The sequence below is a fragment of the Leucopleurus acutus genome (assembly GCF_964270905.1).
Source record: "Leucopleurus acutus genome assembly, chromosome: 5".
In the NCBI taxonomy this organism is placed as follows: domain Eukaryota; kingdom Metazoa; phylum Chordata; class Mammalia; order Artiodactyla; family Delphinidae; genus Leucopleurus; species Leucopleurus acutus.
This window is the reverse complement of record NC_139147.1, coordinates 91,075,073-91,102,392: the sequence shown is the minus strand read 5'-3', so window position 1 is coordinate 91,102,392 and position 27,320 is coordinate 91,075,073. Positions and strand designations below refer to the sequence as shown.

Here is a 27,320-nt window from a genome sequence, read left to right as displayed (position 1 = left end):
CAATTTCGAATCCTTTTATTTCTTTTTCTTCTCTGGTTGCTGTGGCTAAAACTTCCAAAACTATGTTGAATAAGAGTGGTGGGCAAGCTTGTCTTGTTCCTGATCTTAGTGGAAATGGTTTCAGTTTTTCACCATTGAGACAATGTTGGCTGTGGGTTTGTCATATATGGCCTTTATTATGTTGAGGAAAGTTCCCTCTATGCCTACTTTCTGCAGGGTTTTTAACATAAATGGGTATTGAATTTTGTCAAAAGCTTTCTCTGCATCTATTGAGATGATCATATGGTTTTTCTCCTTCAATTTGTTAATATGGTGTATCCTGTTGATTGATTTGTGTATATTGAAGAATCCTTGCATTCCTGGAATAAACCCCACTTGATCATAGTGTATGATCCTTTTAATGTGCCGTTGGATTCTGTTTGCTAGCATTTTGTTGAGGATTTTTGCATCTATGTTCATCAGTTATTTTGGCCTGTAGTTTTCTTTCTTTGTGACATCTTTGTCTGCTTTTGGTATAAGGGTGATGGTGGCCTCGTAGAATGAGTTTGAGAGTGTTCCTCCCTCTGCTACATTTTGGAAGAGTTTGAGAAGGATAGGTGTTAGCTCTTCTCTAAATGTTTGGTAGAATTCGCCTGTGAAGCCATCTTGTCCTGGGCTTTTGTTTGTTGGAAGATTTTTAATCACAGTTTCAATTGCAGTGCTTGTGATTGGTCTGTTCATATTTTCTATTTCTTCCTGGTTCAGTCTCAGAAGGTTGTGAATTTCTAAGACTGTCCATTTATTCCAGGTTGTCCATTTTATTGGCATATAGTTGCTTGTAGTAATCTCTCATGATCCTTTGTATTTCTGCAGTGACAGTTGTTACTTCTCCTTTTTCATTTCTAATTATATTGATTTGAGTCTTGTCCCTTTTTTCCTTGATGAGTCTGGCTAATGGTTTATCAATTTTGTTTATCTTCTCGAAGAACCAGCTTTTACTTTTATTGATCCTAGCTATCATTTCCTTCATTTCTTTTTCATTTATTTCTGATCTGATCTTTATGATTTATTTCCTTCTGCTAACTTTGGGGTTTTTTGTTCTTCTTTATCTAATGGCTTTTGGAGTAAGGTTAGGTTGTTTATTTGAGATATTTCTTGTTTTTTAAGGTAGGATTGTATTCCTATAAACTTACCTCTTAGAACTGCTTTTGCTGCAACCCATAGGTTTTGGGTCATCGTGTATTCATTTTCATTTTTTTCTAGGTATTTTTTGATTTCCTCTTTGATTTATTCAGTGAATTCTTGGTTATTAATTAGTGTGTGGTTTAGCCTCCATGTGTTTGTACTTCTTACAGATTTTTTTCCTGTAAATGATATCTAGTCTCATAGCATTGTGGTCAGAAAATATATTTGATATGATTTCAATTTTCTTAAATTTACCAAGGCTTTATTTGTGACCGAAGATATGATCTATCCTAGAGAATGTTCCATGAGCACTTGAGAAGAATGCATATTCTGTTGTTTTTGGATGGAATGTCCTATAAATATCAATTAAGTCCATCTTGTTTAATGTATCATTTAAAGCTTGTTTCCTTATTTATTTTCATTTTGGATGATCTGTCCATTGGTGAGAGTTGGGTGTTAAAGTCTCCTACTATTATTGTGTTACTGTCGATTTCCCCTTTTATGGCTGTTAGTATCTGCTTTATGTATTGAGGTGCTCCTATGTTGGGTGCATAAATATTTACAACTGTTATATCTTCTTCTTGGATTGATCCCTTGATCATTATGTAGTGTCCTTTGTCTCTTGTAATAGTCTTTGTGTTAAAGTCTATTTCTTCTGATATGAGAATTGCTACTCCTGCTTTCTTTTGATTTTCATTTGCATGGAATATCTTTTTGCATCCCCTCACTTTCAGTCTGTATGTGTCCCTAGGTCTGAAGTGCATCTCTCGTAGACAGCATATATACGGGTCTTGTTTTTTGTGTCCATTCAGCCAGTCTGTGTCTTTTGGTGGGAGCATTTAATCCATTTACACTTAAGGTAATTATCAGTATGTATGTTCCTATTTCCATTTTCTTGTTTTGGGTTTATTATTGTAGGTCATTCCCTTCTCTTGTGTTTTCTGCCTAGAGAAGTTCCTTTAGCATTTGTTGTAAATCTGGTTTGGTGGTGCTGAATTCTCTTAGCTTTTGCTTGTCTGTAAAGCTTTTGATTTCTCCATCAGATCTGAATGAGATCCTTGGCTGGGTAGAGTAATGTTGGTTGTAGGTTTTACTCCTTCATCACTTTAAATATGTGCTGCCACTCCATTCTGGCTTGCAGTTTCTGCTGAAAGATCAGCTGTTAACCTTATCAGGATTCCCTTATGTGTTATTTTTCCTTTGCTTCTTTTAATATTTGTTCTTTGTATTTACTTTTTGATAGTTTGATTAATATGTGTCTTGTCCTTGAATTTATCCTGTATGGGACTCTCTGTGCTTCCTGTACTTGATTAACTATTTCCTTTCCCATATTAGGGAAGTTTTCAACTATAATCTCTTCAAATATTTTCTCAGTCCTTCTTTTTCTTTTCTTCTTCTGGGACCCCTATAATTCGAATATTGGTGCATTTAATGTTGTCCCAGTGGTCTCTGAGGCTGTCCTCAATTCTTTTAATTCTTTGTTCCTTATTCTGCTCTGCAGTAGTTATTTCCACTAGTTTATCTTCCATGTCACTTATCCGTTCTTCTGCCTCAGTTATTCTGCTATTGATCCCTTCTAGAGAATATTTAATTTCATTAATTGTATTGTTCATCACTGTGTTTTTGCTCTTTAGTTCTTCTAGGTCCTTTTTAAACGTTTCTTGTATTTTCTCCATTCTAGTTCCAAGATTTTGGAGCATCTTTACTATCATTATTCTGAATTCTTTTTCAGGTAGACTGCCTATTTCCTCTTCATTTGTTAAGTCTGGTGGGTTTTTGCCTTGCTCCTTCATCTGCTCTGTGTTTCTCTGTCTTCTCATTTTGCTTATCTTACTGTGTTTGGGGTCTCTTTTTTGCAGGCTGCAGGTTCTTAGTTTCCGTTGTTTTTGGTGTCTGTCCCCATTGGCTAAGGTTGGTTCAGTGGGTTGTGTAGGCTTCCTGGTGGAGGGGACTAGTGCCTGTGTTCTGGTGGATGAAGCTGGATCTTTTCTTTCTGGTGGGCAGGACTGCATCTGGTGGTGTGTTTTAAGGTGTCTGTGGCCTTATTATGATTTTAGGCAGCCTTTGTGCTAATGGATAGGCTTGTGTTCCTGTCTTGCTAGTTGTTTGGAATAGGGTGTCCAGCACTGTAGCTTGCTGGTCGTTGCGTGGAGCTGGGTCTATGCTTTGAGATGGAGATCTCTGGGAGATTTTTGCCGTTTGATATTACATGGAGCTGGGAGGTCTCTTGTGGTCCAGTGTCCTGAACTTGGCTCTTGCAACTCAGAGGCACAGCCCTGATGCCTGGTTGGAGCACCAAGAGCCTGTCCTCCACACAGCTTAGAATAAAAGGGAGGAAAAAGAAAGCAGGAAAGAAGAAGATAAAATAAAATAAAGTAAAATAAAGTTATTAAAATAAAAAGTAAAAAATAATTAAGAAAAAAGTTTTTTAAAATAATTAAAAAAAGAACAGACAGAACCCTAGGACAAATGGTAAAAGCAAAGCTACACAGACAAAACCACACACAGAAGCATACACATACACACTTAGAAAAAGAGAAAAAGGGAAAAAAAATGTATATATATCATTGCTCCCAAAGTCCACCTCCTCAATATGGGATGATTCGTTGTCTATTCAGGTACTCTACAGATGCAGGGTACATCAAGTTGATTGTGGAGATTTAATACGCTGCTCCTGAGGCTGCTGGGAGAGATTTCCCTTTCTCTTCTTTGTTCGCACAGCTCCCAGGGGCTCAGCTTTGGATTTGGACCCACCTCTGCATGTAGGTCACCTGAGGGTGTCTGGTCTTCACTCTAACAAGATGGAAGCAGCTGATTCGGGGTCTCTGGCTCACTCAGGCCGGGGGGAGGGAGGGGTACGGATGCGGGGTGATCATGCGGTGGTAGAGACCAGCATGACGTTACACCAGCCTGAGGCGCACCATGTGTTCTCCCAGGGAAGTTGTCCCTGGATCACAGGACCCTGACAGTGGCGGGCTGCACAGGCTCCCAGGAGGGGAGTTGTGGATAGTGACCTGTGCTTGCACACAGGCTTCTTGGTGGCTGCAGCAGCAGCCTTAGCATCTCATGCACTTCTCTGGGGTCCGCTCTGATAGCCGTGGCTCGCGCCTGTCTCTGGAGCTCCTTTAAGCAGCACCCTTTATCCCCTCTCCTTGTGCACCTGGAAACAAAGAGGCAAGGAGAAGTCTCTTGCCTCTTTGGCAGCTCCAGACTTTTTCCCAGACTCCCTCCCATCTAGCTGTGGCTCACTAGCCCCCTACAGGCTGTGTTCGCACAGCCAACCCCAGTCCTCTCCCTGGGATCTGACCTCTGAAGCCCGAGCCTCAGCTCCCATTCCCCGCCCGCCCTGGTGGGTGAGCAGACAAGCCTCTCGGGCTGGTGAGCGCTGGTCAGCACCGATCCTCTGTGTGAGAATCTCTCTGCTTTGCCCTCTGAACCCCCATTGTTGTGCTCTCCTCTACAGCTCCGAAGCTTCCCCCCTCCGCCATCCGCAGTCTCCGCCCACGAACGGGCTTCCTAGTGTGTGGAAAGCTTTCCTCCTTCACAGCTCCCTCCCACTGGTGCAGGTCCCGTCCCTATTCTTTTGTCTCTATATTTTCTTTTTTCTTTTGCCCTACCCAGGTACATGGGGAGTTTCTTGCGTTTTGGGAGGTCTGAGGTCTTCTGCCAGTGTTCAGTAGGTGTTCTTTAGGAGTTGTTCCACATGTAGATGTATTTCTGATGTATTTGTGGGGACGAAGGTGATCTCACTCTTCTGCCATCTTGAAGCTCCTCCCCTCATTGTCTTTTGTCTCAAGGTATTTTTAGATTTCCTCTTTGAGTTCATCATTGACCCTTTTTTAAATTTTTTTTGTAGCAAGTTATTTAGTCTCCATGTAATAGTTTTTTTTCTTGTTTCTTTTTCTGTGGTTAATTTCTAGTTTCATGCTGTTGTGGTCAGAAAAGATGCTTGAGATAATTTCTATACTTTTAAATTTGTTGAGGCTTATTTGGTTCCCTAGTATGTGGTCAGTCCTAGAAAATGTTCCATGTGTACTTGAAAAGAATGTGTATTCTGGGGTTTTCTTTGCATGTAATGTCCTTAAAATATCAATTACATCTATCTGTTCTGCTGTATCATTTAGGATCTTTGTTGCCTTCTTGATTCTCTGCAACTATTATTGTATTCCTGTCAATTCCTCCCTTTATGTCTGTTAGTATTTCTTTTATGTATTTGGGTGCTCCTATATTAGGTGCATATATATTGACAAGTGTAAAATTCTCTTCTTGTATTGATGCTTTTATTATTATATAGTGTCCGTTATCTTTCTTTACGGCTTTTGTTTTAAAGTCTATTTTGTCTGATGTGAGTATTGCGACCCCCACTTTCTTGTTATTTCCGTTTGCACGAAATATCTTTTTCCACACCCTCACTTTCAATTTATGTGTCTCCTTTGTCCTAAAGTGGGTCTCTTGTAGGCATCATACAGTAGGCTCTTATTCTTTTATCCAGTCTGGCACTCTGTGTCTTTTGATTGGAACATTTAGTCCATTGACATTTAAGGTAATTATTGATAGTTATGTATCTATTGTTATTTTAAACCTTGTTTTCCCATTGATTTTATATTTCTTCTTTGTCCTTTTCTTTTTCCTTTTGTGGTTTGATGATGTTCTTTTTTATTATACTTATATTCTCTTCCTTTTGGTTTTAGCCAATCTGTTGTATGTTTTTGATTTGTGGTTGCCCTGTTTTTCAAGTATGTTATCCTCTTCCTTTATCTACTTGCCTTAGACAAGTAGTAATAGTGGCTCAAACACATTCTAGGAAAAAACATCTACATATTTTTACTCTCCTCCCCCACATTTTATGATTTTGTTGTCCTCTTTTACATCTTCATGTTAATCTTTTTTGCTTTTCATTGTTGTTATCATCACTTTCACAGAAAATTTTAATTTTTTTTTTTTTAATCTGTGTACTGGAATATTTAAGTGATTTATTTTCCAATTGTAATTTTCTCTTTCCTATAGATTCTTACTTCTTTTGTATTTAGAGAAGACCTTTCAATATTTCCTTTAGGATAGGTTTAGTATTGTTGTATTGTTTTAGTTTTTGCTTGTCTGAGAAATTCTTTCTCTCTCCCTCTATTCAAAATGATAATCTTGCTGGATAGACTATACTAGGTTGCAGAGTTTTCCCTTTTAGGACTTTGAATATATCTTACCATTCCCTTCTGGCCTGCAACATTCCTGAGGAGAAATCAGCTGACAGCCTTATGGGGGTTCCCTTGTAATTAACTCTTTGTTTTGCTCTTGCTCCCTTTAGAATCCTCTCTTTATATTTAACTTTTGCCATTTTTAATATAATATGTCTTGGTGTAGGTCTGTTTGGGTTTATCTTGCTTGGGATTCTCTGTGCTTCCTGTACTTGGAGATCTGTTTCCTTCTTTAGGTTTGGGGAGTTTTCAACCATAATTTCTTTAAATACATTTTCAATCCCCTTTTCTCTTTCTTCCCCTTCTGGAATCCCTATTTTGTTTGTTTGTCATGCTTTATATTATCCTATAGGTCTCTTATATTGCTTTCTCTTTTTTTCTTTAATTTGGCTTTCTGTCTTCTGTACTGATTGGGTGATTTCCATTATTCTATCTTCCAGGTCACTTTTTTGTTCTTCTGCATTATTCATTCTGCTATTCATTGCCTTTAGCTCAGCTTTCGTCTCTGCAAATGAGTTTTCTAATTTTTCTTGGTTCCTCTTTATAATTTCTAGCTCCTTTTTACAATACTCTGTATTTTTGTCTAGGCTTTCTTAATTCCTTCAGTATTTTCATTGTCTCCTTTTTGAAATTGGTGTCTATTAGACTGAAGAGTTCTGTTTCATTTGTTCTTTCAGAGGAATACTCTTGGTCTTTTAACTGGGCGTGGTTCCTCTGTTTCTTCATTTTACTTGTATTTCTCTTACTCTGTGAGTTTAGGAGAAACAATTATCTACTGTGATCTTGAAGGGCTATTTACATTTGGGGGCACCCCTGTGTAGCTTGTGTGGGTTTAGTATATTTGGTGTGAAGACTGTTTTTAATATGGATACGTGTTGCCTTTTTCCTCAGCATGTACTGGTCATTATCCCCTTGATAGGGGTGTGCAGATGTGGTGACTGGTGCCTGGTCTTGGGATTCTCAGTGGTGGTGGTTCAGGCATGCCCCTGGAGCACACGATGGGAGTGGAGGCAGCTTGCAACCACTCCTGGTGTCTGCAAGGTTGGCAGCAGTGGCTCATGAACATTCCTGGGATCTGAGGGGGAGGCGCAGGGGTCCACGACCACTCCTCGTGTTTGGGCAAGTGGCAGTGGCATCTCACGACAGCCCCTGAAGCCCATGCAGGCAGTGTCCTGCCCTCTGCGAGCATGTGCACAGGGGAAAAGGCTACAATCTGTGCCCAGCTCCTCCCCTCGCACACCCCCCAAACAATGATGACTGGTCTCTAAGCAGCCCAGGCTTCCTCTGAGTACACCCCCAACCACAGTTGCACTAGATTCCAGCCCCCTTAGTCTATCTCCACACAACCAACCCCAGTCCTCTCCCCAGTTCTGATCCCTGAAGCCCAAGTTCCAGCCCCCAGCCCCCACCAGCACTGGTGGACATGCATCAGGCTGGGGAGTGCAGGGTGGCAGCAATGACCACCTGTGCAGTTCTCCCTCAGCTCTGGCTACCACAAACCAACTGCTATGCTCTCCTCTGAGGCTCTAAAGCTCACCTTCTGTCCCGGCTGATCTCCCTGCCAGTGAGGAGACTTCCCCTGGTGCAGAAACCTTTCCTCTTTCACACCTCCCTCCCAGGGGCTCAAGTCCTGACCCAATTCCTTTCTCACTGTCCTTTTTTCTTTTTTCCTACCCAGTTACATGGAGATTTTCTTGATCTTTCAGCAGTCTGAGGTCTTCTGTCAGCATCCTGTAGATATTCTGTTAGAATTGTTCCACATGTAGATGTATTTTTGATGTATTTGTGGGAGGTGAGCTTCACATCCTACTACTATTCCATCATCTTGTTCATTCCCTAGTTCTTTTACCCTTTATATTACCCCTTTCCTTGTTCTTCAGAGGTTTGAGATGCCAGCGCACGGAAAAACTGCCTCCAGATTCACAGGCACTGCAAAATAAAATTGGAAATCTTCATTAAAGTGTATATGGGGAGAAGTGTGATACAGTTGTGGGGGGCCATTATTTGGGTGAAGTGATAAGAAATAATGTCTCTGAGAATAAAATCGTTAGTAAAGCCATTACAGTATTTTTTGTATGCCTTTAGCAAATGAGTTGGTACTAATTTGTGTTTAGTTTACCTGCTCTGATAATGGTAGCTTGTGTTTATATAGTGATTTAAATGCTTAGAAAGTAAAATGACCATTTTCCCCTAGGAAGCTACAGAACATCAGTATTATGTACTCTGTTCAAGTCCACATTGATAATGACTAAGTAAACCAGGCTCTTATGGTTTTGGATAACAAGTCCTTGGTCTTTAGACTCCATGTACTATGTATAACTTCAAGATAATTGTATTTACCCTCTTTGAGAGAAATCTCTATCTCCCAGTTGATGTTCTTTGGTCAAATGGACTTATTATTCAAAACTGAACTGTTAAGAGCCTCAATTAGTTCTCTGTTTTCTGACATTCACTGTGCCTTAAATAATGCTTTGCATATTCTTAGTTTGGGGGGAGTATTATTGGTAGGACATACTTTAATTCAGTTTAGTTTAATATAACCTATCATTACCCTAAAATACCTTCCTTTAAATTTTTTTTTCCTTTTGACTGCAGCTAGTATTGATATTTAGCAAGAAAGTAAAGGAAATAACATTTGTTGATGCTCATCATGAACTAAACATCTCCCTGAGTGATTTTTTAGGTGTAATTTAATATAATAATGTATCCCAAATAAGACATTATCTTATAATTCAACATATACTCGATAAGATATTTAGTAAATGGCTACCGTATATCAGGTATTGTGCTAGGATACGGAGATAAAAAGAGAGAGAAAACATACTTTCTGATCTTATGGGGTTCTTTTCAGTCAAGGAAAGGAGAGATAAGGCTAAAAATATTGCAGATGCTATGATGCTATGATCACAGTACATAATTCACACATTCACTCAGTAAATGATTTGCCAGGCATAGTTTTATGTGCTGGGGAAATGGTGGTGAATGAAACAAACAAAAATCTCTTCCCTCACAGAGCTGACATTCTAGTAGTTATCCTAAGGATCACAAAGGGACAATCATTTGGGTCATGGAAATGGCTATTAGGAATCTTTGGAACATCAGTTATATATCAAAATGATTGTGTGAACATTAGAAGTAAAGCTACTTTTCAATCTGTAACCTCATATCCTTGAAGTAATGCATAGGGTATGCTGTGGTGGCAGGTTTCCATTATCAGGATCTTTTCTGGAACCAGCCAGTTCCTAAAGCTGTCAATTTTGTCCACCCACACCATCATGAAAGATAAATTCACTTAAAGCTAAATAAGGTAAATGGTACAATTTGTCTCACTTGATTTAGTGGTAATGTCTTCAATTCTGTAGTGTATGTTAGATCTGAAGAGATTTTTCTTTGTTAAATGGAAGACTCTTAAGGATGTTGAACTTGCTTTTTCCATTGTTCAGTCTTTCAATTCTAGTGTCATCCAAATGTGCCTTATCCATCTTATTCTTTCCTTGTGCAAAAAGATATTTTCTGTAAGTTTTCCATATATTAAATTTGGTTAACCATAATAAAATAAACCATATTTTCATAAAATGTCATTATTATTATTTAAGAGGCTAGATTTTCTCAATGAGCAGAAATACCGCTTCTTGCACCCTCAAGTTTTGTTGTGAAATCAAACAAAATTACTAATGAAAACATCAAAATACCGAAACCCTGTGAACTCCTACATTGATTTTATTCATTTTGTTAATTTCAGTGAACAGAGCACTACAAAGAAGGCTCTCTCTTTACAGCCCTCATAAGAACCATTTATTTATTTACATAGTTTTCATTTTTTATTGTATTTTTTCTAAAAATATGTTATTGAATCTACTGTGTTTATTCAGTAAACAGTAAACAATTATTGAGTGTCAGAACTATGCTGGGATATAATGAAACTGACATATAAAATCATCCCCATCAAATGAAGGTGACAGAAAATAAAGATCCCTATATGAAAGGTTAGTAATTCTATGACAGACATATTTTATACCACAGTTATAATTCTAAACTAGTTTTCATTTCCTTAGCACATAACCTCTCTACAGTGCTTCTTAAACTTAAAGATGTAAGGAATAATCTGAGTAGTATGTTGAAATTGTGATTCCTGGACCCTAGAGAAATTCAGCATGTCTGGGAATCTGCATTTTCACAAAAACCAGGTGTTTTGGGAGTTGGTGACCCTTACCCTTAGACTTCATTTAAAGAAAGAGTTCCTTTGTGACGTTTCCCTTTTGCCAAAACTTTCCTAAGTGAAGGTCCCATAAGGCCTCTTTTCAATCCTCCACCTGTTTATCTTAATGCCATGCTCTCAGGATTTCCAGCTGAGATTTACCAGGTCCATGTGCATCTCATTACCTTGACTTGAAGTAATCCTCCCTAGTGTAGTGCTGACCTTGTTGGAGTCAGTTGTACCTAGTCTGAGAATGACACCACTGTCGCCTCATCCAAAGACTGCATCTAATGGTGCAGCTATCTGGAAGACGATGATGATGGAAGGCCCCCTCGTGATATGATAAAAGAATGCTTTTTAAACAAGGTATTAAGTTTGAACACCAGCTAGGAACTGACTAACTGTAGGGGAGTACTTTACAAATATTAATCATTTAACTCTCATTAACAAATTTATAAAGCAGGTGCTATTATGATGTTCATTTCACAGATAAGGACACTAAGGCTCAGTAACTTTCCCAACATCACACAGCTACTAAGTGGTAGAGCAGGGATTTGAACTCAAGTCATCTGGCTCCAGGATCTGGTGGCTATAATTAATATCAAATGCAGCCTTTCCCTTAGTCAAAGGAACATCCTGTGATCCTTTTGCTACCACCATTCGTATCAGAATGACTTACAATAAGTTACATAAACAGAAGGAAAAAATAAAACAACAAACAAAAATCATCTCAAAAGGAAAACAGAACAATATAAACATTATATAGGATAGTTTTTAGTGTATTTTCAAATCAAAGGTATATTTCAACTTCAAATTACAGGAACACTCTACAAAGTAAAAAGAGCCCAGTAGACACATAACAATATAAGGTAACATATCTCATGTTCTCAGAAGGGAAGATAACAATTCATTTTACAATTTTTTTTTTCTTGAAATACAGGATACTCCATTAAGAGCATGAATTTTTGAGTCAGAAAGATAAGGCTTCTAATTCTTACCTGTCATTTACTTGCTTGATGATCTGTGGCAGTTTGCTTACCTTAATTAATTCTCAGCTTCTATGAAATGGACATGCCAATACAGGGTTGGGTGAATATTAAATAAGATAATTATGTGAAGGGCTTGACAGTGCCGGGAACATTGCAGTCTCTCAACAATCAGTTCCTATTTACTGGTATTATTATTATTAGCAGTAATTAGTAGTAGTAGTAAATAAATTTAATACTTTTAGTAGAATATATTTAGCCAGAATATTTTCGGTGGAAGGATTGTAAAAGTAGTATTGATGGTGAATCTTCCTTTTGACCATAAAATGTTTACTTTGTGCCCTTGAGATTCTCTCTTCTGAGATTGGCCCATTTATCTTTACCAGGTGATCAACCCAACACGCCTCAACTGCTAGCCCTGGCCTCACGCCTGCGGGAGAGCGCTGAACTCTTTCAATCAGATGAGATGCGTCCTGCTAATGACCCCAAGGAAAGAGCTCCCATCCGTGTGCGGATGCTGAATGAGATTCTCCAAGACATGGAGAAGAGCTTCCTGGTGCAGCGGGCACCTCCAGGGTTTTACAGGTAGGATGTGTGCTCAAAATTTGTATTTTTATGCCTCTCAATGAAATATTTGTGTTTAATGTTCAGAATGTGTACCTTCTGTGAACATAACGCTATTTTTTTAATGTGAAGAAATTATATCTACAATTTTTTTAACAAATTTATTTATTTATGGTGGCATTGGGTCTTCATCGCTGCACACAGGCTTTCCCTAGTTGCGGCAAGCAGGGGCTACTCTTCATTGTGGTGTGAGGGCTTCTCCTTGCTTTGGCCTCTCTTGTTGCAGAGCATGGGCTCTAGGCGTGCAGGCTTCAGTAGTTGTGGCATGTGGGCTCAGTAGTTGTGGCTTGTGGGCTCTAGAGCACAGGCTCAGTAGCTGTGGTGCACAGGCTTAGTTGCTCCACGGCATGTGGGATCTTCCCGGACCAGGTCTCGAACCCGTGTCTCCTGCATTGGCAGGTGAATTCTTAACCACTGTGTTACCAGGGAAGTCCTATATCTACAATTTGAGGGGCATTCTCCTCCTCCAAAGCAAAGTTCAACTGCATAAATAGAGAATAAAGAAAACTTTATTTTTCTTTATACCTGTAAATATTGATATTATCTGTAGATATAATTTATATCTATATGATAATGGTTTAGCAGTATCATATACAAAATGACTAAGATTTTCTTTTACAATTAAAGTCAATATGAATCAAATGTGTTATAGCTACTGAAAAACCAAATGGATTTATAGGTTGTACTGCGAGAAATACGCTTTCTTGAATGAATCAGGCGATGTCTATATTATTCTGTCCTAGTAAGTCCACTTCTAGAGCATTGGATTTAATTCTAGAAACTACATTTTAAGAGGGAGTTAAGTATGTTTAATATTCAGGGGAGAGTGGAATTTACAGGAATCTTGAAACAACCAGGGGATTAGACATATTTGGTTAGAGGGTCACAATAGAGTGATTTCTGAAAACATGTTAACAATTTTAACAGATATTTTAATAAAACAATTTTCACATAGAACAGGGATTCAATTTAGGCTCTTAGAGGATGATACAAATATGTACTTGTTTTTGAGGTTCCAGAAATAGTAGAAATTAAACAAAGAGGGAAAATGGAGTTTAAAAGATAACATGTTTTAAATGTTTTTGTTTTTTTTAATAAGTAACATTTATTGACCACTAAATATGTCTCAGGCACTATGTTAAAGACTCTCCACGCATTAATTAATTTAATCCTGGCAAAACAGCGAATGGATTAGGTACTCTTAGTGTCCCCATCTTATAGATGGAGAAACTGGTATCAGAAAGGCTAAATGACTGGCCAAAATAATAAAGCAGACTTCAGAGAATGTCCTGTCTCTCACTTTACTAAAAATATTTTTTCTGTTTCTTTTTAAAAAATTTTTATTTTATGTTGGAGTACAGTTGATTAACAATGTTGTGTTAGTTTCAGGTGTACAGCAAAGTGATTCAGTTATACATATACATGTATCTGTTCTTTTTCAAATTCTTTACCAATTTAGGTTATTACAGAGTATTGAGCAGCATTCCCTGTGCTATACATTATGTCCTTGTTGGTTATCTATTTTAAATGTAGCAGTGTGTACATGTCAATCCAGAACAACCATCTATCCCTCCCCCTGACCCTTCACCCAAGCAACCATAAGTTTGTTCTCTAAGTCTTTAAGTCTGTTTGTTTTGTAAATAAGCACATTTGTATCATTTTTTTAGATTCTGCATATAAGCGATATCATATGATATTTGTCTTCCTCTGTCATATTTCACTTAGTATGATAATCTCCAGGTCCATCCATGTTGCTCCAAATGTCATTATTTCATTCTCTTTAATGGATGAATAATATTCCATTGTATATATGTACCACATCTTCTTTATCCATTCCTCTGTTGATGGACATTTAAGTTGCTTCCATGTCTTGGCTATTGTAAACAGCGATGCAATGAACATGGGGTGCATGTATCCTTTCAAACCACAGTTTTCTTCAGATATATACTCAGCAGTTGGATTGTTGGATCGTATGCTGTGTTTTTAGTTTCTTAAGGAACCTCCATACTGTTCTCTATAGTGGCTGTACCAAATTACATTTCCACCAACAGCGTAGGAGGGTTCCCTTTTCTCCACACCCACTCCAGCATTTACTGTATGTAGACTTTTTGATGATGGCCATTCTGACTGATGTGAGGTGATATATCATTGTTATTTTGATTTGCATTTCTCAAATAATTAGTGACGTTGAGCATCTTTTCACGTGCCTCTTGCCCACCTGAATGTCTTCTTTGGAGAAATGTCTATTTGGGTGTTCTGCCCTTTTTACTGGCTTCTTTGTTTTTTTGATATTGAGCTTCATGAGCTGTTTGTAAATTTTGGAGATTAATCCCTTATCAGTTGCATCGTCTGCAAATATTTTCTCCCTTTCTGTGGGTTGTCTTTTGTTTTATTTACGGTTTCCCTTGCTGTGCAAAAACTTTTGAGTTTAAATAGGTCCCATTTGTTTATTTTTGTTTCCATTATTCTGGAAGACAGATAGAAAAAAGATACTGCTGTGATTTATGTCAGAGACTGTTCTATGTTTTCCGATAAGAGTTTTATAGTATATGGTCTTATATTTAGGTCTTTAAACCATTTTGAATTTATTTTTGTGTATGGTGTTAAAGAATGTTCTAATTTCATTCTTTTCTTTTTTTACATTTAGCTGTCCAGTTCTCCAACCACCATTTATTAAAGAAATTGTTGTTTCTCCATTGTATAGTCTTGCCTCATTTGTCATAGATTGATTGACCATAGATCCTGGGTTTATTTCTGGAATTTCAATCCTATTCCATTAATCTATATTTCTGTTTTGGTGCCAGTACTATACTATTTTGATGACTGTAGCTTTGTAGTATAGTCTGAAGACAGGGAGCAAGACAGTCCAAGAACATAGTATATCTTTCCATCTGTTTGTGTCATCTTTTATTTCTTTCATTAGTGTTTTATAGTTTTTGAAGTATAAGTATTTTGCCTCTTCAGGTAGGTTTATTCCTAGGTATTTTATTCTTTTGGATGTGATGGTAAAGGGGATTGTTTCTTTAATTTCTCCTTCTGTTCTTTTGTTCTTAGTGTATAGGAATGCAAGAGATTTCTGGGTATTTATTTTGCCTCCAGCAACTTTATCAAATTCATTGATGAGTTCTAGCAGTTTTCTGGTAGCATCTTTAGAATTGTCTCTGTATAATATTGTGTCAACTGCAAAAGGTGACAGTTTTACTTCTTCTTTTCCAGTTTTGATTCCCTTTATTTCCTTCTCTTCTCTGATTGCTATGGCTAGGACTTCCAAAACTATATTGAATAAAAGTTGCAAAAGTGGGCATCTGTGTCTTGTTCCTGATCTTAGAGGAAATGCTTCCAACTTTTCAATATTTACTATGATGTTGGCTGTGGGTTTGTCATACATGGCCCTTATTATGTTGAGGTAGGTTCCCTCTATGCCCACCTTCTGGAGAGTTTTTTATCATAAATGGGTGTTCAATTTTGTCAAAAGCTTTTTCTACATCTACTGAGATGATCATATTATTTTTATTCTTCCATTTTTTGATGTGGTGTATCACACTGATTGATTTGCAGATATTGCAAAAGGCTTGCGTCCCTGGGATAAATCCCACTTGATCATGAAGTGTGGTCCTTTTAATGTATTGCTGGATTTGGTTTGCTAGTATTTTGTTGAGGATTTTTGTGTCTGTGTTCATCAGTGATATTGGCCTGTAATTGTTTTTTTGTGGTATCTTTGTCTGGTTTTGATATCAGGGTGATGGTGGCCTTGTAGAATGAGTTTGGGAGTATTCTGTCCTCTGTGATTTTTTGAACAGTTTCAGAAAGATAGATGTTAACTCTTCTCTGAATGTTTGATAAAATTTGCCTGTGAAGTCATCTGGCCCTGGACTTTTGTTTGCTGGGAGTTTTTCCATCACAGTTTCAATTTCATTACTTGTGATTGGTCTGTTCATATTTTCTATTTCTTCCTGATTCAGTCTTGGGAGATTGTACCTTTCTAGGAATTTGTCCATTTCTTCCAGGTTGTCCATTTTACTGGCAAAGAGTTGCTTGTGGTAGTCTCTTCCATGAGAGCCTTTGTATTTCCATGCTGTCTGTTGTAACTTCTTGTTCATTTCTAATTTTATTGATTTGTATCCTCTCCCTTTTTTTCTTGATGAGTCTGGCTAAAGGTTTATTGATTTTGTTTATCTCTTCAAAGAACCAGCTTTTAGTTTCATTGATCTTTTCTATTGTTTTCTTTGTCTCTATTGCATTTATTTTGGCTCTGATCTTTATGATTTCTTTCCTTCTACCAACTTTGGGTTTTGTTTGTTCTTCTTTTCTAGTTGCTTTAGGTGTAAAGTTAGCTCGGTGGTTTATCTGAGATTTTTCTTATTTCCTGAGGTAAGATTGTATTGCTATAAACTTCCCTCTTAGAATTGCTGTTTCTGTGACCCTTAGGTTTTGGATCATCGTGCTTTCATTTTCATTTGTCTCTAGGTATTTTTTGATTTCCTCTTTGATTTCTTCAGTGATCCAATGGGTGTTTAATAGCATATTGTTTAGCCTCCACATGTTTGTGGTTTTTACAGTTATTTTCTGGTAGTTGCTTTCTAATCTCATAGTTTTGTGGTTGGAAAAGATGCTTCATATGATTCAATTTTCTTAAATTTACTCAGGCTCGCTTTGTGGGCCAGCCCTTGATCAGTCCTGGAAAATGTTCCATGTGCATTTGAGAAGAATGTGTATTCTGCTGCTTTTGGAGGGAATGCTCTATAAATATCAATTAACTCCAATTGGTATAATGTGTCATTCAATGCCTGTGTTTCCTTATTGATTTTCTGTCTGGATGATCTGTCCACTGATGAAAGTGGGGTATTAAAGTCCATTATTGTGTTACTGTCAATTTCTCCTTTTATGGCTCTCAGTGTTTTCCTTACATATTGATGTGCTCCAATGTTGTGTGCATATATATTTAAAATTGTTATAACTTTTTCTTGGATTGGTCCCTTGATTGTTATGTAGTGTCCTAGTGTCCTTCTTTGTGTTGTAACAGTTTATTTTAAAGCCTGTTTTTTCTAATATGAGCATTGCTATTCCAGCTCTCTTTTGATCTCTATTTGCACTGAATAACTTTACATCACCTCACTTTCAGTCTGTATGTGTCCCTAGATCTCAAGTGGGTCTCTTATAGACAGCATATATATGGGTCTTATTTTTGTATCCATTTAGCTTGTCTATGTCTTTGGGTTGGGGCATTTGATGTTTATGTTTAAGGTAATTATTGATATGTATGTTCTTACTGCCATTTTGTTAATTGTTTTGGATATGATTTTGTAGGTGTTTTTTGTTGTCTTCTCTTGTGATTTGATGCCTAACTTTAGTGTTGTGTTTGGATTCCTTTTTCTTTTGTGTGTGTATATCTATTGTAGATTTTTGGTTTGCAGTTACCAGAAGGTTTTGATATATAAGTCTGTATATAAACAGATTGTTTTAAGTTGCTGTTCTTTTAATTTCAAACGCATTTTCAATGTCCTGCATTTGTGCTGTCCTCTTCACACAATTGCTTGTTTTGATATATATGTGTGTAGATGATTTCCTACCTTTACTGTATTTTTGCCTTTACTGGTGAGCTTTTCCATTTGTAATTTTCTGTTTCTAATTATGGCCTTTTCTTTTCTGCTTAGAGAAATTCCTTTAGCATTTGTTGCAAAGCTGGTCTGTTGGTGCTGAATTCTCTTAGCTCTTTCTTATCTGTTAATCTTTCTCTTGATTTTGCTGTCAAAACTGAATGAGTGCCTTGCTGGGTAGAGTATTCTTGGTTGTAGCTTCTTCCCTTTCGTTACTTTAAATATATCATGCCACTCCCTGCTTGCCTGTGGAGTTTCTGCTGAGAAATCTGCTGATAATCTTATGAGAATTCACTTGTATGTTATTTGTTGTTTTCCCTTGTTGCTTTTAATATTTTTTCTTTGTTTTTAAATTTTGTCAGTTTGACTATTAGATGTCTTGGTGTGTTCCTCCTTGAGTTTATCCTGTCTGGGACTCCCTGGGCTTCCTGGACTTGGGTGACTGTTTTCTTTCCCATGTTAGGGAAGTTTTTAACTATTACCTCTTCAAGTATTTTCTCAGTTCCTTTCTCTCTCTCTTCTCCTTCTGGGACCTCTATAATGCAAATGTTCTTGCATTTAATGTCATCCCAGAGGTCTTTTAGGAGGTCTTCATTTATTTTCATTCTTTTCTCTTTATTCTGTTCTGAGGCAGTGATTTCCACCATTCTGTCTTCCAGCTCACTTACCCATTCTTCTGCCTCAGTTATTCTGCTATTGATTCCTTCCAGTGTGTTTTTCATTTCAATTATTGTATTGCTCATCTCTGTTTGTTTGTTATTTAGTTCTTCTAGGTCTTTGTTAAACATTTCTTGTATCTTCTTGATCCATGCCTCCATTCTTTTTTTGAGATCTTGGATCATCTTTACTATCGTTACACTGAATTCTTTTTAGGTAGATTGCCTAGCTCCACTTCACTTCATTGTTCTTCTGGGGTTTTGTCTTGTTGCTTTGTCTGGGAGATATTTCTCTGCCATCTCATTTTGTCTAACTTTCTGTGTGATTGTGGTTTCTGTTTCACAGGCTGCCAGGTTGTAGTTGTTGCTTCTACTGTGTGCTCCCTGGTGGATGAAGCTGTCTAAGATGCTTGTGCAGGCTTCCTGCTTGTAGGGAGTGGTCCCTGCTCACTGGTGGTTGTAGCCGGTTCTTTTCCCTCATGGCCAAGGGCCGTGTCAAGCGGCATGTTTAGCAGGCAGCTGTTTGTCTTCCTCGGGAAGACTTTAAGCAGCCTGTCTGCTGATGAATGGGGCTGTTTTCCTGCCCTGTTGGTTGTTTGGCCTGAGGTGTCCTAGCACTGGAGCTTACAGGCTGTTGTGTGGGACCAAGTCTTGGTGAGAAAATGGAGGCTTCCAAAAGGGCTCACACCAATGTGTACTACCCAGAACTGTCGCTGCCAGTGTCCTTGTCCCCACAGTAAACCACAGCTGCCCCCCACATCCACAGGAGACTCTCTAATACTAGCAGGTAGGTCTGACCCAGGCTCTTATGTGGTCACTTTTTTTTTTTTTCCTGGATCTGGGTATGCACAGGACCCTGCATGCACCCTCCAAGAGTGGAGTTTCTGTTTCTCCCAGTCCTATGGAATTCTTGCAATCAAACCCTGCTGGCCTTCAAAGCCAGATTCTCTGGAGGTTCCTCCTCCCATTTTCAGACCCCCAGGCTGAGAAGCCTGACATGGGGCTCAGAACTTTCACTCCTGTGGTAGAACGTCTTTGATATATTTATTTCCATTTTGCGGGTCACCCACCTGGGTGGTATGGGATTTGATTTTATTGTGATTGAACCCCTCCTACCATCTTGTTGTGACTTCTTCTTTGTATTTGGATGTTCAGTATCTTTTTTGGTAGGTTCCAGTGGTTTTTTTCAATGGTTGTTCACCAGTAAATGGTGATTTTGGTGTTTCCTTGAGAAGAGGTGAGCTCACATCCTTCTACTCTGCCATCTTGTTTGGATCACCTGTTTTAAATGTTTTATTTGATTTTTGTATAAAGCACAAAAGATAAAAACATACACCTCTTTGTGTAACAGATGCACATATAATGTATGCGTATAACATTCAATAAAAACACGTGTGTGTGTATATATGTATATATTTTTTGGATATATGTATGTGTACACACACACACACACTAGGCATATATATATTATTTATATATATATATGTCTAGCTCAGGGTTTATCATGGGAAACGGTGGGAGACAAAGAGGTGTTGGAGAAAGAGTAAGGTAAGAAAACTATTTGGCCCAGAACTCTCTTCATAAGGGTACTTTTGCACCACATCAGTTATATGTATAATATATATATATATATATATACACACACACACACACACACACAAATAACACCCTGGACTACACATATAGTGTATGATCAAAGCTACAACTAAGACTAAAGAATTGAAACACAGGAATACAAATCTTAATTACATATGAGAAAAATTTCTAACAAGTTGTGTTCTTAAAAAAAAAAAAAAAAGGTACTGATGAACCTAGTGTCAGGGCAGGAATAAAGAGGTAGACATAGAAAATGGACTAGAGGACGTGGTGGGGGGTGAAGCGAAAGTAACATCAATATATATACACTATGGAATGTAAAATAGTTGGCTGGTGGGAAGCAGTAGCATAGCACAGAGAAATCAAAATCAGCTCGGTGCTTTGTGATGACCTAGAGGGGTGGGATATGGAAGACGGGAGGGAGGCTCAAGAGCGAGGGGATATGGGGACATGTGTATGCATATGGCTGATTCGCTTTGTTGTGCAACAGAAACTAACACAGTATTATGAAGCAATTGTACTCCAATAAAGTCCTACTAAAAAAAAAAAAAACAGTATGATGCTTTTATAGAGTGGTGAACTCATTACCGCTGTAGGTATTAAAACAGGCTAAGTAGCCCTAAGCACCTGAATATTTGGGCTACATGGGGTTTAAGATGCCTTTTAGTACCAAAATTCTGTGATCTGACAAATCACTTGATCTCTCTACACTTTAATTTCTGCATCTATAAAATGAGATGATGGAATGAGACCCTTATGTAATAAAAACCCTTTTCTGACTTCTGATATTTGAGGATTTTCCTTCATGATTTTACTCTCAAATTCACATTTAAAATCTTTATTTTATATCATCTTTTTAACGTTATGACTCTGTATCATAAGACTTTGGAAAACATTCATTTATCACAGCAGACACTTTGAAGGCACTTTGTAAGCCCCAGGTACTCTTGTAAGCACCAGAGAAAGGAGTCACCTTAAGTTAAAAACATCTGCCTTGATGAGGTTATATTCCAGCTGGGGGGATGGGGAAACAGAATGAACAAGGTAATTTAGTAAAATATAGTGTATGGTAGATGTAATGACTGCTAAAGAGAAAAATTAAACCACATTATTAAATCCAGCATTATTAAAAAGTCTTTATCAAAGTAGATAAATTATATCTTTTAGAATATATTATGTAAGTTATATTTCCTTCACTTTTAGTTTATAAAAAATTCAGATATTAGTATCCTATATTAAGGACATAGTTTTATATATTATGAAATATATAAAACTTTCTCCCTTTGCCCTTTTTGGCTCTTGCACTAAATACAAGAGACCTCTCTGTGGTCTGAGTTACATGTATAGTAAACTTTATTATTCCTTCAACGATTTACTTTATCATGCATTTGGAGTAGAAAAGAAAATATTTGTTTTCCTCTGAGTTAACAATGATTAAGCAAGTGATATTTTCTCCTGTTAATAATATGATTACAGCATACCTTGTATTCCAGTGTGCAAGGCCCAAAATGTTGATTATGATAATGTTCTAACTCATATGACAAACTTTGTAGTTGAAAGCTTATGGTTCAATATTTTGGCATTATTTTAAACTATTACTCTAATTATTGAAAAAAATACATGCTTGTTTGCATTCTTCTCCTTGGCTCTATTTTCACATATATGCCAACAATACAGATAGATTAAATACTTCATTCTGATTTATCTAACTGACCTTTATTCTAAGATTGTCATGAATTTTTACTTTATTTATTTCTGAAATATATAACAAATCATCCTACTTTATTTTTTTTTCTTGGTAGAGAATTCACATTTCTAATTATTATTGACACAAAAATTTCAAAATTGCAGTAGACTTTCTACCTTCAATTCTTGGAAGCGCTTCCTTTATGGGAGAGGAAATGTTCAAAGGAAAAAAGATGAGTATGACAGGATGATATAGACTTTAGGAAGATGGAAAAATTGATTATTTATTATGACAACTATTTGGAGAAAAGATAAAATTGTTAATTACATTGTACAAAACAACATTTGGTGAACGGTGTTCTTTTTTTTTTTAATGTTAAGGAATCTTTAAAGATGTTATCCATGTAAGAATCTCACTCTTCAAACCAATGGTGTCATGACAATTCTCATCAAATATACAAGAAGGAAGTCAAATGTGATTTGCTTTTTAAGAAAGTAGTTGACAGAAGTTCACTGTATAGAGCTAAATGTTGCATTTGGAATTTGGATCATGTCTAAAAGGATACTTGCCTTAAAACAAAAAGTGTCACTGAACACTGAAATATCTTATTTTTGGAATATGTGAAAGAATTTTCCCCATTATTTGGCATCAGAAAATTCAAAGATTTCAAGTCCTATGATATTACATCTAAAACTGCCTGACTCTCATTCTCATAAATAAACCTTCACTGAACACTGCTCTGTGCCAGCATACTGATGGAAACTGGCAATATAAGATCCCTACCTTCAAGGAATTTAGCCTAACTCAAGAGGTAAAATATATAAATCATAATTCAAATAAATTTCCAGAACACTTATGCAAAGTGCCCAATGAATGCTACAGGTAAGAAGTGCTATTGGGATTTAGTGAACAGAGAAATTATTACCTTGTGGCATTCAAAAAAGAATTTATAGGAAAAGGGAGAAATTTATCTGGGCTTGAGGGAATGGTAGGATGCCCAGTAAATTAGGGAGTGCTATATAGACTGAATGTTTGTGTCCTCCCAAAATTCGTATGTTGAGATCTAATGATGATATTTGGAGGTGGGACCTTTCGGAGATAATTAGGTCATGAGGGCAGAACCCTCATTAATGGGATTAGAACTCTTATAAAAGAGACCCCTGAGAGCTCCCTCATCCCTACTGCCATGTGAGGACAGAGCCATCTATAGACCATGGAGCAAGCCTTCACCAGACGCATAGTCCGCCTGCACCTTGATCTTGGACTTCCCACCCTCTAGAACTGTGAGACATAAATGTGTGTTGTTTATAAGTCAGTCACTCAGTCTATCGCATTCCGTTGTAGCAGCCCAAACTGACTAAGGCAGGGAGCATTACCAGGGGAGGATAGTGTGAAGAGAGACAAAAAGTAGAGGTTGTGTGTGGTGTGCTGAGGAGTGAAGCACAGGAAGTGGAATTGTTTGAATGGCTATTTAGTTAATGATTATGGAAAGGTAGGAAGGAATCAAGTTACAGAGTCCCATGAGTGCTCTGTTGAGAGGTTTGGAATTTAGTTATTTTTTACACAAAAGAAGCCATGAAGAAATTTGTGTTAGATTTACCTGGTGCTCCAGATAGGGTGCCCTGGAGTTGGGAAGTCAGGGAGACTACAGGTGTAAAAATGGTATGGAATGCTGAGAACATGATTTGGCACATTGGAGTCAGGAATGAAGAGCAAAGAGCAAATTTGGGAGATGGTATTAAGGAAGATTTGAAGAATCTAGCAAACAAGAGGTTCGAATCTTATTTTGGGATTTTTTTTTTTTAGGGTTCGCATAGAGCTAGGCAAATGAAGCATGGTTTAGTAGTGGAAAGAGTCTCCTCTCTGCCCATTTCTCCAGCCAGTTGGTTAAGGCACTCAGTATGTCTGGTTTTCCATGTAATTGTATGATAATCTGTTGATAAAAATTTCTATCTGAAGTCCCTTCTAGCTCTAAAAACTGGATTTAATGCATATCCACTGCATTAAGCTTCACAACCTCTACAGTCAAGGGAGATTCTTCTAATCCTGAGGGAGGGGACCAAGAAAGAGCACAATGATAGACTGCAATGGTGCAATGAAAAGCTGCAAAGGGCTCCAGATGTACTGAGCTTAGTAGGCAGTGGAGAGCAGATGCAATGATATATATGATCAGGGACTATTCATGATAGTGATAGTGAAAGTGAAAGTGTGTTGAAAACTACAAAACATTGCAAAAATATTACTACTATCAAGATTCAGCAGTGTAAAATCTAAATCGTTGCCCCTGAGTAGGGAGGGGATTATGTATCAATATTTCCTTAAGTATTCTGAATTTTCTCTCTCCCTCCTTCCTTTACTGTGATTCTAATATGTACTACTCTACTGCTTCCAAGGGACTGGCATATCTGCAGACGAGATCTTGTGGCACCTGTGTTTTGTTGTTGGCTTCGTTTTAACTCCCTATAGTTATTACTGTGCAAAGGCAGAGTAAGCAGTATGACCCAGTGACCTATGCAGTCTCCACTAAAATATATATATATGTAAAAAATATTTTAGGTTTAGAGAAAAATTGAGTAGAAAGCACAGAGAGTTCCCATATAACCCTTCACACACACATACACACACACACAGTCCCCTCATCTCCCAACACATAGTTCCCCGATTATTAACATCTTACATTAGCTTAGTACGTTTGTTATAGTTGATGAGCCAATATTGACGCATTATTAACTAAAGAGTCTACAGTTTATGCTAGGGTTTACTTTTTGTTTTTTACAGTCTATGGATTTTTGACAAGTGTATAATAAATAGCATGTATCCACCATGTCAGTATCACTGCCCTAAAAAATCAGTGCTCCACCTCTCCATCTTTCCCTCTCTCCTCCCTGAGCCTCTGGCCTTTTTACTATGTCCACAGTTTTGCCTTTTCTAGAATGTCATACATTTTGAATCATATAGCATATAACTTTTTCATATGGGCCTCATCACTTAGCAATCTGAAATTGTTTCCTCCATATTAATTTCTTTTTATCACTGAACAATATTCCATTGCACAGATGTACCAGTTTATTTATCCATTCACCTGTTCAAAGAAAGACATTTTAGTTGTTTTCAAATCTTCAAATTTTCACAATTATGAACAAAGCTTTTACATACATTTGTGGGCAGGTTCTTGTGTGGATGTACATTTTCAATTCATTTGGGTAAATACCAAGGAGCACAACTGCTGGATCATATGATAAGCCTATGTATAGTTTTGCAAGAAACTGCCACACTGTCTGCCAAAGTGGCTATACCATTTTGCAATCCCACTAGCAATAAATGAGGTTTTTGGTTGTTCCACATCTTTGTCAGCATTTTCTCTTGGCAGTATTATTATATCATTTTTTAATTTGCAATTCTCTAATGATATATGATCTTGACCATCATTTTATGTACTTTTTAATCTGTATATCTTCTTTGGTGAGGTGTTTGTTCAGATCTTTTCCCTATCTTCTTTTAAATTGAATTGTTTTCTTATTATTGAGTTTTAAGAGCTCTTTTTATATTTTGGATGCCAATCCTTTATCAGATATGAATATTGCAAATATTTTCTTAAGCATGCCTGTTGTAGAGCAGAAGTTTTAATTTAATTAAATCCAACTTATCTTTCTTTTTTAATGGATTGTGCTTATGGTGTTGTTGTATCTAAAAATCCATCAAACCTAAGGTCACCTAGATTCTTCTCCTATGTTGTCTTCTAGATGTTTTATAGTTTGGTGTTTTATATTTAGGTCACTGATCCATTTCCCGTTAATTTTTGTGAAAGGTATAAGGTCACTGTCTAGATTCATTATTTTTGCATGTGGATGTCTTGTGCTGGCACCATTTGTCAAAAAGGCTATTCTTTCTCATTGAATTGCCTCTCCTCTTTTGCCATACAATTTGCTTTTAGATTTTTTTTCTTGGGTTAAGACTTAGGAGTGGAATTGCTGATCATGTGGTGAAATAGGAAGGTTGGAGAGGGGTGAAATTTCCCTCCCCAAGCTGGGATAATAATATTGCAGTATTGCTCTTTGACAAAAATCTTCCCTCTGGAGAGTAGGCCTTTGTGCTAGAGAAGATCCTGGAAGGGTTTCCTGATGGTTACTCTTCCTCTTCCCCTGCCACAGCCCTCAGGTGATTTTTCTCAGCTCCTCAAGTGATTGATTGATTTAGAATACCTCTACCATGGACAGAGATAAGATGGACGAATAGACAGACGTGAGCTCACCTCTTCTTATGAAAACATGAAAATCACAACTAACTGCTGAAAAACAATCAAAAAAACCAGGTGGAACCTACCAAAAAAGATATCCAAAGAAAGACAAAGAAAGAAGTCATACAAGATGGTAGGAGGGGCTTAATTGCAATAAAATAAAATCCCATACCCACAAGGTGGGTGACCCCACAAAGTGGAAAATAATTATACCACAGAGTTCTCCCACAGGAGTGAAAGTTTTGAGCCCCATGTCAGGCTCCCCAGCCTGGGGGTCTGGCAATGGGAGGAGGAGCTCCCAGAGAATCTGGCTATGAAGGCCAGTGGGGTTTGATTGCATTAATTCCACAGGACTGGGAGAAACAGAAACTCCACTCTTGGAGGGTTCATACAGGGTCTTCTGCACACCAGGACACAGGGAAAAAAAGCAGTGACCTCATAAGAGCCTGGACCAGACCTACTTGCTAGTATCAGAGTGTCTCCTCAGAGGTGGGGGCATTAAATGCACCAACATTCTCAGTATAGGGGTTCCAGAAGGAGGAGAGAGAGAGAAAAGACGTGAGAAAATATTTGAAGATATAATAGCTAAAAACTTCCCCAACATGGGAAAGGAAACAGTCACTGAAGTCCAGGAAGCGCATGGAGTCCCAGGCAGGATAAACCCAAGGAGGAACATGCCAAGATACACAGTAATCAAATTGACAAAAATTAAAGACAAAGGAAAAATATTAAAAGCAACAAGGGAAAAGCAAAAAATAACATACAAGGGAATTCCTATAAGATTCTCAGCAGAAACTCTGCAGGCCAGCAGGGAGTGGCACGATATATTTAAAGTGATGAAAGGGAAGAAGCTGCAACAAAGAATACTCTGCTGAGCAAGGCTTTCATTCAGTTTTGAAGGAGAAATCAAAACCTTTACAGACAAGCAAAAGCTAAGAGAATTCAGCACTGACAGACCAGCTTTGCAACAAATGCTAAAGGAATTTCTCTAGGGAGAAAAGGCCCCAACTAGAATCAAGAAAATTATAAATGGAAAAGCTCACTAGTAAAGGCAGTATATACAGTATATACAGTATACTGTAAGGTAGGAAAGCATCTGCACACAAATGTGATATCAAAACCAGCAGTTGTTGTACAAAGAGGAGACCACAAATTCAGGACACTGGAAATACATTTGATATTAAAAGACCAGCAACTAAAAACAATCTTGTTTATATATAGACTTCTGTATCAAAACCTCATGGTAACTGTAAGCCGAAAATCTATAATAGACACACAACATACAAAAGAGAAAGGACTCCAAACACAACACTAAAATTAGTCATCAAATCACATGAGAAAAAAAAAGAGGAAGGGAAGAAAAAACACTTATAAAAGCCTATC

General features: G+C 37.5%; 1 protein-coding gene across 3 annotated transcripts in view; it reads left to right on the top strand.

The window, feature by feature from the left end:
• NAALADL2 (N-acetylated alpha-linked acidic dipeptidase like 2) overlaps positions 1–27,320 on the top strand; it is a 1,451,411-nt gene that overhangs the window by 1,379,237 nt on the left and 44,854 nt on the right. For 2 of the 3 annotated variants that reach the window (XM_082839043.1, XM_082839042.1), the window contains one exon: positions 11,927–12,125. In XM_082839043.1, coding sequence (XP_082695169.1) covers positions 11,927–12,125 — 199 coding nt within the window. Of the gene's footprint in view, positions 1–11,926; positions 12,126–25,851; positions 25,931–27,320 lie in introns of those variants that run through there. The other variant, XM_082839044.1, reaches the window with a different exon arrangement.